Source organism: Bos javanicus, chromosome 5 (genome assembly GCF_032452875.1).
Source record: "Bos javanicus breed banteng chromosome 5, ARS-OSU_banteng_1.0, whole genome shotgun sequence".
NCBI classification, from domain to species: domain Eukaryota; kingdom Metazoa; phylum Chordata; class Mammalia; order Artiodactyla; family Bovidae; genus Bos; species Bos javanicus.
In genome coordinates this window covers 58,250,059-58,261,985 of record NC_083872.1, presented here as the reverse complement: position 1 = coordinate 58,261,985, position 11,927 = coordinate 58,250,059, and the positions used below count along the sequence as shown (strand labels likewise).

General features: G+C 39.0%; 1 protein-coding gene across 1 annotated transcript; it reads left to right on the top strand.

Moving 5' to 3' along the window:
• Positions 1-9,428: 9,428 nt before the first annotated feature.
• Positions 9,429-10,481, top strand: LOC133248848 (olfactory receptor 6C4). Its single transcript, XM_061419138.1, has one exon. The coding sequence runs from the start codon at positions 9,555-9,557 to the stop codon at positions 10,479-10,481; it is 927 nt and encodes a 308-aa protein (XP_061275122.1). The 5' UTR covers positions 9,429-9,554.
• The last annotated feature ends 1,446 nt before the right edge of the window (positions 10,482-11,927 follow it).

Below are 11,927 nucleotides of genomic sequence, written 5' to 3'. Positions count from 1 at the left end.
GGTGGCCAAAGTACTGGAGTTTCAGCTTCAGCATCATTCCCTCCAAAGAAATCCCAGGGCTGATCTCCTTAAGAATGGACTGGTTGGATCTCCTTGCAGTCCAAGGGACTCTCAAGAGTCTTCTCCAACACCACAGTTCAAAAGCACCAATTCTTCGGTGCTCAGCCTTCTTCACAGTCCAACTCACATCCATACATGACCACAGGAAAAACCATAGCCTTGACTAGACGAAACTTTGTTGGCAAAGTAATGTCTCTGCTTTTTAATATGCTATCTAGGTTGGTCATAACTTTCCTTCCAAGGAGTAAGTGTCTTTTAATTTCATGGCTGCAGTCACCATCTGCAGTGATTTTGGAGCCCAGAAAAATAAAGTCTGACACTGTTTCCACCGTTTCCCCATCTATTTCCCATGAAGTGATGGGACCGGATGCCATGATTTTCGTTTTCTGAATGTTGAGCTTTAAGCCAACTTTTTCACTCTCCTCTTTCACTTTCATCAAGAGGCTTTTGAGTTCCTCTTCACTTTCTGCCATAAGGGTGGTGTCATCTGCATATCTGAGGTTATTGATATTTCTCTTGGCAATCTTGATTCCAGTTTGTGTTTCTTCCAGTCCAGCGTTTCTCATGATGTACTCTGCATATAAGTTAAATAAGCAGGGTGACAATATACAGCCTTGACGAACTCCTTTTCCTATTTGGAACCAGTTTGTTGTTCCATGTCTAGTTCTAACTGTTGCTTCCTGACCTGCATACAAATTTCTCAAGAGGCAGATCAGGTGATCTGGTATTCCCATCTCTTTCAGAGTTTCCCACAGTTTATTGTGATCCACAGAGTCAAAGGCTTTGTCATAGTTAATAAAGCAGAAATAGATGTTTTTCTGGAGCTCTCTTGCTTTCTTGATGATCCAGCAAATGTTGGCAATTTGATCTCTGGTTCCTCTGCCTTTTTGAAAACCACCTTGAATATCAGGAATTCACAGTTCACATATTGCTAAAGCCTGGCTTGGAGAATTTTGAGCATTACTTTACTAGCATGTGAGATGAGTGCAATTGTGTGGTAGTTTGAGCATTCTTTGGCATTGCCTTTCTTTGGGATTGGAATGCAAACTGACCTTTTCCAGTCCTGTGACCACTGCTGAGTTTTCCAAATGTGCTGGCATATTGAGTGCAGCACTTTCACAGCATCATCTTTCAGGATTTAAAAGAGCTCAACTGGAATTTCATCACCTCCACTAGCTTTGTTTGTAGTGATGCTTTCTAAGGCCCACTTGACTTCACATTCCAGGATGTCTGGCTCTAGGTCAGTGATCACACCATTGTGATTTTCTGAGTCGTGAAGCTCTTTTTTGTACAGTTCTTCTGTGTATTCTTGCCATCTCTTCTTAATACCTTCCACTTCTATTAGGTCCATACCATTTCTGTCCTTTATCGAGCCCATCTTTGCATGAAATATTCCCTTGGTATCTCTAATTTTCTTGAAGAGATCTCTAGTCTTTCCCATTCTGTTGTTTTCCTCTATTTCTTTGCGTTGATCACAGAAGAAGGCTTTCTTATTTCTTCTTGCTATTCTTTGGATAGCAATACCCAGCTGTGGATGTGACTGGTGATAGAAGCAAGGTCCAATGCTGTAAAGAGCAATATTACATAGGAACCTGGAATGTCAGGTCCATGAATCAAGGCAAATTGGAAGTGGTCAAACAAGAAATGGCAAGAGTGAATGTCGACATTCTAGGAATCAGCAAACTAAAAGGGACTGGAATGGGTGAATTTAACTCAGATGACCATTATATCTACTATTGCGGGCAGGAATCCCTTAGAAGAAATGGAGTAGCCATCATGGTCAACAAAAGAGTCCAAAATGCAGTACTTGGATGCAATCTCAAAAACGACAGAATGATCTCTGTTCGTTTCCAAGGCAAACCATTCAATATCACAGTAATCCAAGTCTATACCCCAACCAGTAATACTGAAGAAGCTGAAGTTGAACGGTTCTATGAAGACCTACAAGACCTTTTAGAACTAACACCCAAAAAAGATATCCTTTTCATTATAGGCGACTGGAATGCAAAAGTAGGAAGTGAAGAAACACTTGGAGTAACAGGCAAATTTGACCTTGGAATACGGAATGAAGCAGGGCTAAGACTAATAGAATTTTGCCAAGAAAATGCACTGGTCATAACAAACACCCTCTTCCAACAACACAAGAGAAGACTCTATACACGGACATCACCAGATGGTCAACACCAAAATCAGATTGATTATATTCTTTGCAGCCAAAGATGGAGAAGTTCTATACAGTCAGCAAAAACAAGACCAGGAGCTGACTGTGACTCAGATCATGAACTCCTTATTGCCAAATTCAGACTTAAATTGAAGAAAGTAGGGAAAACCACTAGACCATTCAGGTATGTTCTAAATCAAATCCCTTTATGATTATACAGTGGAAGTGGGAAATAGATTTAACGGCCTAGATCTGATAGATAGAGGGCCTGATGAACTATGGATCGAGGTTCATGACATTGTTCAGGAGACAGGGATCAAGACCATCCCCATGGAAAAGAAATGCAAAAAAGCAAAATGGCTGTCTGGGGAGGCCTTACAAATAGCTGTGGAAAGAAGAGAAGTGAAAAGCAAAGGAGAAAAGGAAAGATATAAGCATCTGAACGCAGAGTTCCAAAGAATAGCAAGAAGAGATAAGAAAGTCTTCTTCAGCGATCAATGCAAAGCACACCCCCAGGAGGTAGCAAATCAGCAAGGGTCCCCAGTACATGATCACCAGCATGTGAGTATTAGAACAAGGATAATTTTCTTCTCAGCAGGTTTAAAAGAACTGAGAGCTAAATAGTGAACAGCAGTATACAGATTTTGAGAGCTGGCAGCAGCAACAAGTCGGGCCAAGATGCAATGGACCACAGGATAGCAACCATGCTGAAGCAGGGGCAGAATCTGAAGTCGCAAGGACTGTGGTCACCATCAGTTTAGACTCTGATGACCTAAATGGCTTCAACATTTAGGCTAACAAAGTGGGGAAAGATACTCAATTTGTGCTGAATATCAGAGAGACCATTCTTATCATCAGTAGAACAACAGTGTTGGGCAACATTGTTCTGGGTCAGACTCCCTTGAGATCATTCATTAATTCATGCATTTTCTAGCATAGTCTCTTGACAAACTACCAAGAAGAGCTTTAGTTCATTTTAGTAAAAGTATAAGAAGAGCCTCATTGAGGTCTGGTATTGTGGCTTCAATGGTAGCATGTCTGGAAGAAGAGGGGAATACTATTTCCAAGTGTCTACCATGATCCAAGAATAGTAACTAAGAGCAGCGGGAGTCAGTGGCCTTGTAAACCTATTTGCCACTGGCTAAGGGCCATCCCCCAGAGGGACAATCTTCTTCCATTATATAGGCAGGGGCACGTTTTCCCTCATAAGATACATGGGTTAGTCACTGTGTCATCTTATGTTCCCACTGGAAAAGGGAAGTCCCTTTAATTCTTCTCAGGCCTTGAAAGCAGAGGCCATACTATGGACTGGCATTTCATGGGCCCACCAGGAAGAGAATAGTGACATCAGATCTGAGACTGTACCAGTGTGTGTTTCAGAAATCCAAGCTAATTTTATCAGCCTGTGTATTGTAATGAGGCTCTGAAAATTGAATTTTAGTATGCGACCTTGATTTGCATTTTGGGTATCTGTGATGCAAGAAATTCCTGGAGTTCTTTACCCCAAAAGAGAGTGTGAAACAACTTCGATAAGGGATTGTTGTTGCTGCCATTAGCCAGACCATGTGACTACATGGTCAGCAACAGACCAAGAGTCTATGAAAATGTGAAGGGGCCAATTGTTGGCCATCACATCTTCCAATATTAAAATGACTGTGCTGTGGTGCACTGGGATGACCCAGAGGGGATGGGATGGGGAGGGAGGTGGGAGAGGGTTTCAGGATGGGGAATACATGTACACCCATGGCTGATTCATGTCAGTGTATGGCAAAAGCCACTACAATATTGTAAAGTAATTAGCCTCCAATTAAAATAAATAAAAAATAAAATGACTGTGCTGTCCCCTGGGTCCCACCTTTGATTAGGGATGTCCCAGTGCAGAAGATTTTCAGTGGGCTTCATCCTGTGTGATGTTGGTGCTGAGTCTATAAAGTATACAAATTTCATTTCCTGATCACTCAGTTAATCCCAAGAGGCTCCCCAAATGACCAATGGATATGGGGGAGGGGTGACCTCTTCAGGCACCACTGCATCTAGCAAAGGATTGAGGACATGGAAATCATTTCCTCCTGTGGTGAGATTTGCCAGAAGGCCCGGGTTTGGCTCTCTAAGTAGCATTTTCATTTGAATAATGAGGCCTCTGTGGCCATGCCAAGTTTGTGGGGTGGTGCCTCAAAGACCCAAGGCATAATGAACAACTGGGTGCAGAGTCAAAGGCTCAGGATTTGTAAAAGCACTTATTCCAAGAAAGATCCACTATACAGCCAACAGTTGCCATCCTAAGGCTGTGAAATGTGCAGCCAGAGAAGGCAGTTTTTTGTAGCAGAAACCCATGAACAATGATTGATTCAGGGACTCCAAAAGGAACAAGATAAGGTAGCCAAAGCCTCTCCAGTGAAGAAGTTTGGGGGGTTGGGATGGTTGAATGACACTGATAGAAGTGCCTGTTTTATTGCAATTTAGAGCTTTTTGGTTTGGGGTGGCAAGCCATTCAGAGCAAGCCAACTTATATTCAGCCACTATGAAAAACAGTATAGAGTTTCCTCAAAAATTTAAAAATAAAAAATTATATGATCTATCAATTCCACTTCTGGGTATTTATTTGAAGAAAATGAAAACACTAACTTGAAAAGGTGCCTGTGCCCCCACATTCATTGAAGCATTATTTACAATAGCCAAGATATGGAAACAACCTAAGTATCCTCTAACAGATGAATGAATTAAGAAAATATATATAACTATTTAGCCATAAAAAAGAAGAAAATCTTGTCATTTGCAACAACATAGAGAGACCATAAGGCCATTATGCTAAGTGGAATATATCATACAGAGAAAAACAAATAATGCTTGATCTCACTTACATGTGTTCGCTGCAGCACTGTTTACAATAGCCAAGATACGAAAGCAAATTAATGCCCATCGACAGAAGAATGAATAAAGAAGATGTGGTGTATATAGATAGAAACAATGGAAATTTACTCAGCCATTAAAAAGAATGAAATTATGCCACTTGCAGTAATACGGATGGATCTAGAGATTATCATACTAATTTAAGTAAGACAAGCAGAGAAAGACAAATATCATATGATATTCCTTACGTATGGAATCTAAAAATAAAGTACAAATGAACATACTTTAAAAAACAGAAATAAAGTCATAGATATAGAAAACAAACTTACGGTTACCAGGTGGGATAAGGGGGAGAGTGATAAATTGGGAGACTGGGATTAATATGTACACACTACTACTATATATAATATAGATAACTAGGACTTACTATATAGCACAGGGAACTCTGTTTAATGTCATGTTTCAGCCTGGATGGAAGGGGAGTTTGGGGGAGAATGGATACATGTGTATATATGTGTATTTATACATATACATATATGTACATATATATACATATATGTGTATGTGTGTGTGTGTATATATGTAGCTAAGTCCCTTTGCCTTGGTCTACCTGAAACTATCACATTAACTGGGTATACTCTAACACAAAACAAAACATTTAATAATACAATTATGTAAAGTTTAAAAATAAAATAAAATTTAAAAAAAAAGTAAAATAGATGACCATTAAGGACTTACTGAATAGCCCAGGGAACCCTACTCAATACTCTGTAATGACCTATATGGGAAAAGAATCTAAATAAGAGCAGATATGTGTTTGTATAACTGAGCCAATTTGCTGTACACCTGAAACTAATAGCACTGTAAATCAACTATTCTCTAATAAAAATTTTTGTAAATCAATAAATAAAATTAAACTCATAGATACGGAGAACCGACAGGTGATTGCCAAAGGTGGGGGATGGATCTGGGAGAAATGGGTGAAGAGAGCCAAAATCTACAAACTTCCAGTTATAAAATAAATTAGTTATGGAGATGTACTATATAGTTATTGGCACTGTATTGTATATTTGAAAGTTGCTAGGAGAGTCTATATTAAAAAGTTTTTATCACAAGAAAAAAAATTCTATAACTATGTACATGACAGATATTAATTAGACTTATTGTGGTGATCATTTTGTAATATATATATAAATATCTACTCATCTTGTATGAATGCAATGTTGTATTCAATTATGCTAATTCTAAAATTAATTAATTTTTAAAGCAAAACAAAGTGAGTCTATTTGCAAGAAGCAGCATAATGGACTGAAATCAAATTCCTAAATGAGGAGCATGTTGCTTATGAGAACCAACTAAGCATGTAAATACTGAGACTCCTTTAAAATAGCAAATGCTGATAAAACTGGAGAATTGGTTCCTTACTACATCAGGTATAAATCATTCCTGGGCTGAGGAGTATTGTTCAGAAATTTTAGTGCAGTAGCGGGGCCTTGAATTTTATACGATGCAGTGGACCAATTCTGATCAGAAAGTTCTATGAAAAATTTTGTTTAGCCCATGTGAAAGCATTGTTTGAATTTCCTTGCAGAAGGATGTTATCAATATGATGTCACAGCTGTATTCCTGGAATAAGTTGGGTGTGGTTAAGATCTTGCCTGCAGAGTTATGTGCAATAGGCAAGGTTGTTGGAATATCTCACAGGGAGGCAAGCGAAAACATACTATTCCTTCAGAAGGTGAAGACAAATAGTTTCTGAGAGCCTGTAGAACTCTAGAATGTATACATAAAATCAAATCTTCCATAGAAAAATATTTTCCAGGTGCTGATTGGATGGAGTATTAATTTCAGAAATAATAAGTATGCAGATCTTAATGGAGGATATCATGGCATTAAAGTTGTTGTTGTTGTTGTTTAGTTGCTAATTCATATCCAACTCTTTTGAGACCCCATGGACATAGCCCACCAGACTCCTCTGTCCATCGGATTTCCCAGACAAGAATACTGGACTGGTTTGCCATTTCTTTCTCCAGGGGATCTTCCCAACCCAAGGATCGAACCCATATCTCCTGCATTGGCAGATGGGTTCTTTACCACTGAGCCACCAGGGAAGCCCCAAGGTTATGATAATCCACTGTGAAGTGACACTCATTTATATCAAGTTTGAGCACTGGCCAACTAGTTTATTAAAGGGAAAAATAATGGGAATAATGACTCGGGCAGGCGCACCAATCCCCTGGGTTCTCACTCCATCATTCTCAACATCACAAACCTCATGATTGTGGCAGATTCTTTCATGACACCCTTATGGTCTCTCAGGAACTTCTCTCCTCAGCCACATGTTTACAACTTGTTCTCCAAGCTGTCAACTGAGGTTTATTTGCACCTTTTATACTTGGGTCCACAGGGCATCTTTAACTTCTTTAAGAAATTGATCCCCATGTGCCTGCTCTAAAAAGAGCAAATAAAGTCCATGTCACTCTAATGAACACAGAAACTGCAAAGAAGCCCACCCATATCCTGCCTTCTAAGGACTCTGCAATAATCTTTCTTAGAACAGAAACATTTTCAGCTTATTAAAGTCCTCTTTTTTAATTCTATTATTGCCAGGAGAAGGGGGTGATTATTTGCTCTTTTTTTTAGTATACATGTGAAGGACTCTATGTCTCAGAAACTGTGATTTGATTCTGATTCAGATTCAAAGAATGGAAGTAATACACTTCCTTCCCAGTTAAGTTCTAAAAACTTGGGTACTTCCATTGAAAGGATAATTGAATGTGGATGGGAAGCCAATTTTAAAAAATACCAAATTTTATACAACTCAGAGACTCACATGGCACATCTCACCTTTGATTTACTTCTTGGGGACAACAAGGTAAACAGCCCACTACAGTCAATCAGATCAATGAGGGTGAGAATACTGAATGTTTTAAAGTGAATGATGCTATTATTCTATAAATATGGATTGATTAAATCCTCCAACTGTGAAAATCTGGATGAAAATGAAGCATTTGCCAAAGACCACAGGTTAGTACAGACAAGGAAGGCAGGGTTGTAGCAGGATATAGGTCAATACCTCCAAAAGCTATATGGAATAATGGAGAGGTTGACAAAAATGATTGTGAGGGTCTAATTTTCCTTACTCTTACACGTGTGAATTAGAGTGGTATTTTACGTTGTTTCTGCTTCTTAATCAGAAAAACCTAAAGAGGCACACAGGATACCACCAGTAAAATTTGCTTCCTTGGGGATTACCAATTTATGTACAAGGACTCATTGTCAGAAACATGAGTGTTCCTCTTCCTGGGTTCTGTATGCCAAGAAAATTTGAAGCATGATAAATTGATCATCCTTGGTTTGCCACTGAGGACTCTTTGAGGCTTTGAGCAAAATCTACTCTGAGATGCTGTCTGTGGATCTCTCAAGACTTCTATTCTCAGAAATATAGTCCAAATCAGTGTATAGGAGACTTTGAAAATGGCATAGAAATAAAAGTAAATGCTAATGAATATGATTTATTAATGCCTTAAACTTGCTCATGTAGTCAAAATAAAATGATAGAATATTGAACTAAAGGCCTTTAAGTCCTAAAGCACTGTTACAAATTCACCCTACAAAAGAATTGGTGTGTGCATGCTTAATCATGACTAACTCTTTGTGACCCCAGGTACTGTAGCCCACCAGGCTCCTCTGTCCATGGAATTTTCTGGCAAAAATACTGGAGTGGGTTGCCATTTTCTACTCCAGGGGAATCTTCCCATACCAGGAGTCAAACCCGTATCTCTTGTGTATCTTGCAATGAGCAGGCAGATTCTTTACCAAATGTGCCACCTGGGAAGGGGGAAGGGTCTAGAAATATCAGTTATGCATCAAGATCCTCAGAATTATCTACTTGGGGAAATTTCTATTGGTTGCTGGAACAAGGGAAGTCAGAGATTTATATAGTAATGGAGATGAGGATCTATGGCAGGTATCCATCTAAACATTAAATAGTACAAGGAGGGGGAATATTACAGGGAAGGGGAAATAGTATAGGGAAAGCACCAGAGGGGAGAGGGAAGCACAGAAAATAGAATCAGACAGAGATATTTCTACCAAGTGCCCAGAAGTATGAGATTAACAGAGTCAGAGAAATATGACTTCAATATGGAGAACTTGTAAACATTTTGGAAGGAAAAGATGGGTACAAAAATTTATTCTTCTGAAAAAAATTAAGTAATTATTCTGTAATAATCCTCTTATGTGTGCAGGAATAGATCAACTTGAGGAATTACAAAGACTTTAGGAATAAGGTCATACATGAGCAACAGGGGGGCTCCCATGGAACAAGTCTAGTCCAATGGACACTGGTTTGGCCCAACTGGATGGAGAGTTATATATGATCTGATTCTGTTGATTACAATGAGCTTTATGTCCCCAGCCCCAAAAAACTTTAGTTTTCATCATTTTCACCTATTCCCTTTAGATCTACTGAAGGTCAACAATGAAAAACCGAACATTTACTGAGTTTATTTTGTTGGGCCTCACAAATCAACCTGAGGTCCAGGCACTGATATTCATCTTTCTGTTTCTCACCTACATGCTAAGTGTCCTAGGAAATCTGACTATCATCATTCTCACTCTAGTAGATTCTCACCTCCAAACCCCCATGTATTTCTTCCTCCGGAATTTCTCCTTCTTAGAAGTTTCCTTCACATCCATTTTTATTCCCAGATTTCTGACCAGCATGACAACAGGAAATAAAGCCATCAGCTTTGCTGGATGCTTGATTCAATATTTTTTTGCTATATTTCTTGGGGCAACAGACTTTTACCTCCTGGCTTCTATGTCCTATGACCGCTATGTGGCCATCTGCAAACCCCTGCACTACCTGACCGTCATGAACAGCAGAGTCTGCATACAACTTGTGTTCTGCTCCTGGCTAGGGGGATTCCTGGCTATCTTTCCCCCAATCATCTTAATGAGCCAGGTGGATTTCTGTGCCTCCAATGTTCTGAATCACTATTACTGTGACTATGGGCCCCTCCTGGAGCTCGCCTGCTCAGACACAAGCCTCTTAGAACTGATGGTCATCTCCTTGGCAGTTGTGACTTTGGTGGTTACTCTGGTGCTGGTGACACTTTCTTATACATATATTATCAGGACCATTCTGAGGATTCCTTCTGCTCAGCAAAGGGCAAAGGCTTTTTCCACTTGTTCCTCCCACATGATTGTCATCTCGCTCTCTTATGGCAGCTGCATGTTTATGTACATTAATCCTTCTGCAAAAGAAGAAGGTGCTTTCAACAAAGGAATAGCCGTGCTCATTACTTCAATTACTCCCTTGTTAAATCCCTTCATTTACACTCTAAGAAATCAGCAAGTGAAACAAGCCTTCAAGGACTCCATCAAAAAGATTGTAAAGCTTTAACAAAACAAAATACACTTCAAGGAAAGATATACTTCATTTAGTAAATAGGTATTGAGTGTCTACCATAATTCAAGTGCTGACCTGGCACTTAAGGATAAAAATATGAAAGGCATATGTCTTGATTTCAGGGAATCTATGGTGTAATGTGATAGAAATGTATATAAACTGTAAATTGTCAAGTTTGCAGTTTACTTATAAGTCATAAGCTTGCGTGCGTGCGTGTGTGCTAAGTTGCTTCAATCGTGTCTGACTCTTTGTGACACTATGGACTATAGCTTGACAGGCTCCTCTTTCCGTGCCATTCTCCAGGCAAGAATACTGGAGTCGGTTGTCATGCCCTCCTTCACGGGGTCCTCCCCACTTAGGAATTGAACCAGCATCTCTTATGTCTCCTGCATTACCATATGGGTTCCTTACCACTAGCTCTACCTGGGAAGCCCCAAGTCATAAGTTTACAAAAAATAAAAGAATATGGCAAGTGTTAATAGAGAAGGATGAATGAGAAAGTCTAAAAAGAACAACTGGAAAGAATTAGCTGTTTTCTGGAGTGAACTGGACATGGGTGAGCCAAGAGATGTTTTAAGAAAGGAAGTGATGCTATGAGCATTGTTTCTAAAGAAATCTCGCGTTACTGTTCTTCATTATGGAGCTGTGGAGCCATGCTTCTATTAAAGTGAAAATATTTTTTATTCTCCTTCTCTTTTTCATTTATCTTACAACTGAAGCCGTTGAAACTACCATCCTCCTATAAATTAGGTCCACTTTTCTCCAAATGAGGCAAAAACTCTCAAGATTTTGTCAACTTACACATTCATTCTCTAGAAGTTGTGGTTAGAGTTCTAGAGGCAAGGTTTCCATCCTCTTACCTGTTGTTGCTGATCATAGCTGACATCTTTCTAAGTTAATGACTGAGTTACCCACTCTGTCTCTCTCTCTCTTTGGTAGTCTTTGAAAAAAATTTTTTCAATCACAATTTAATTTTCATCTTTTTGTTTACTTTTGTTAGGTTTATAAAGGACAAATTTTGTGATATGGCTTCATTCTTTCAACTTTTCCCCAAATTTTTGCTTTTTTTACATAACCAATGGTACCTGTTTCATAAAGTGAAAAAAATATAAAGTATCACACAGTTTTATATCTAGAATGTTCCAAATTATGAATCTTCACAACCAACTGGGAACAGACTACCCTACCAAGAATTCCACACATGGATTTTAGGTAACAACAAACTGAATTTGAAGAGGTGATGGTAGGAACTCAATGTCAATGGAACTTAGGACATTTGGAAAGCTGATTATTTATACATAGTTTAGTAACACCCTAATTCATTGCAGAATGCTGATTGAGATGCAAATGGAGCATCATCTGATGTATTCACATGTTTTATATGTGGTAATAATATTGAGTGGAATGATGCTTCTTAATCACTTAAGGGAAAAACTGTAC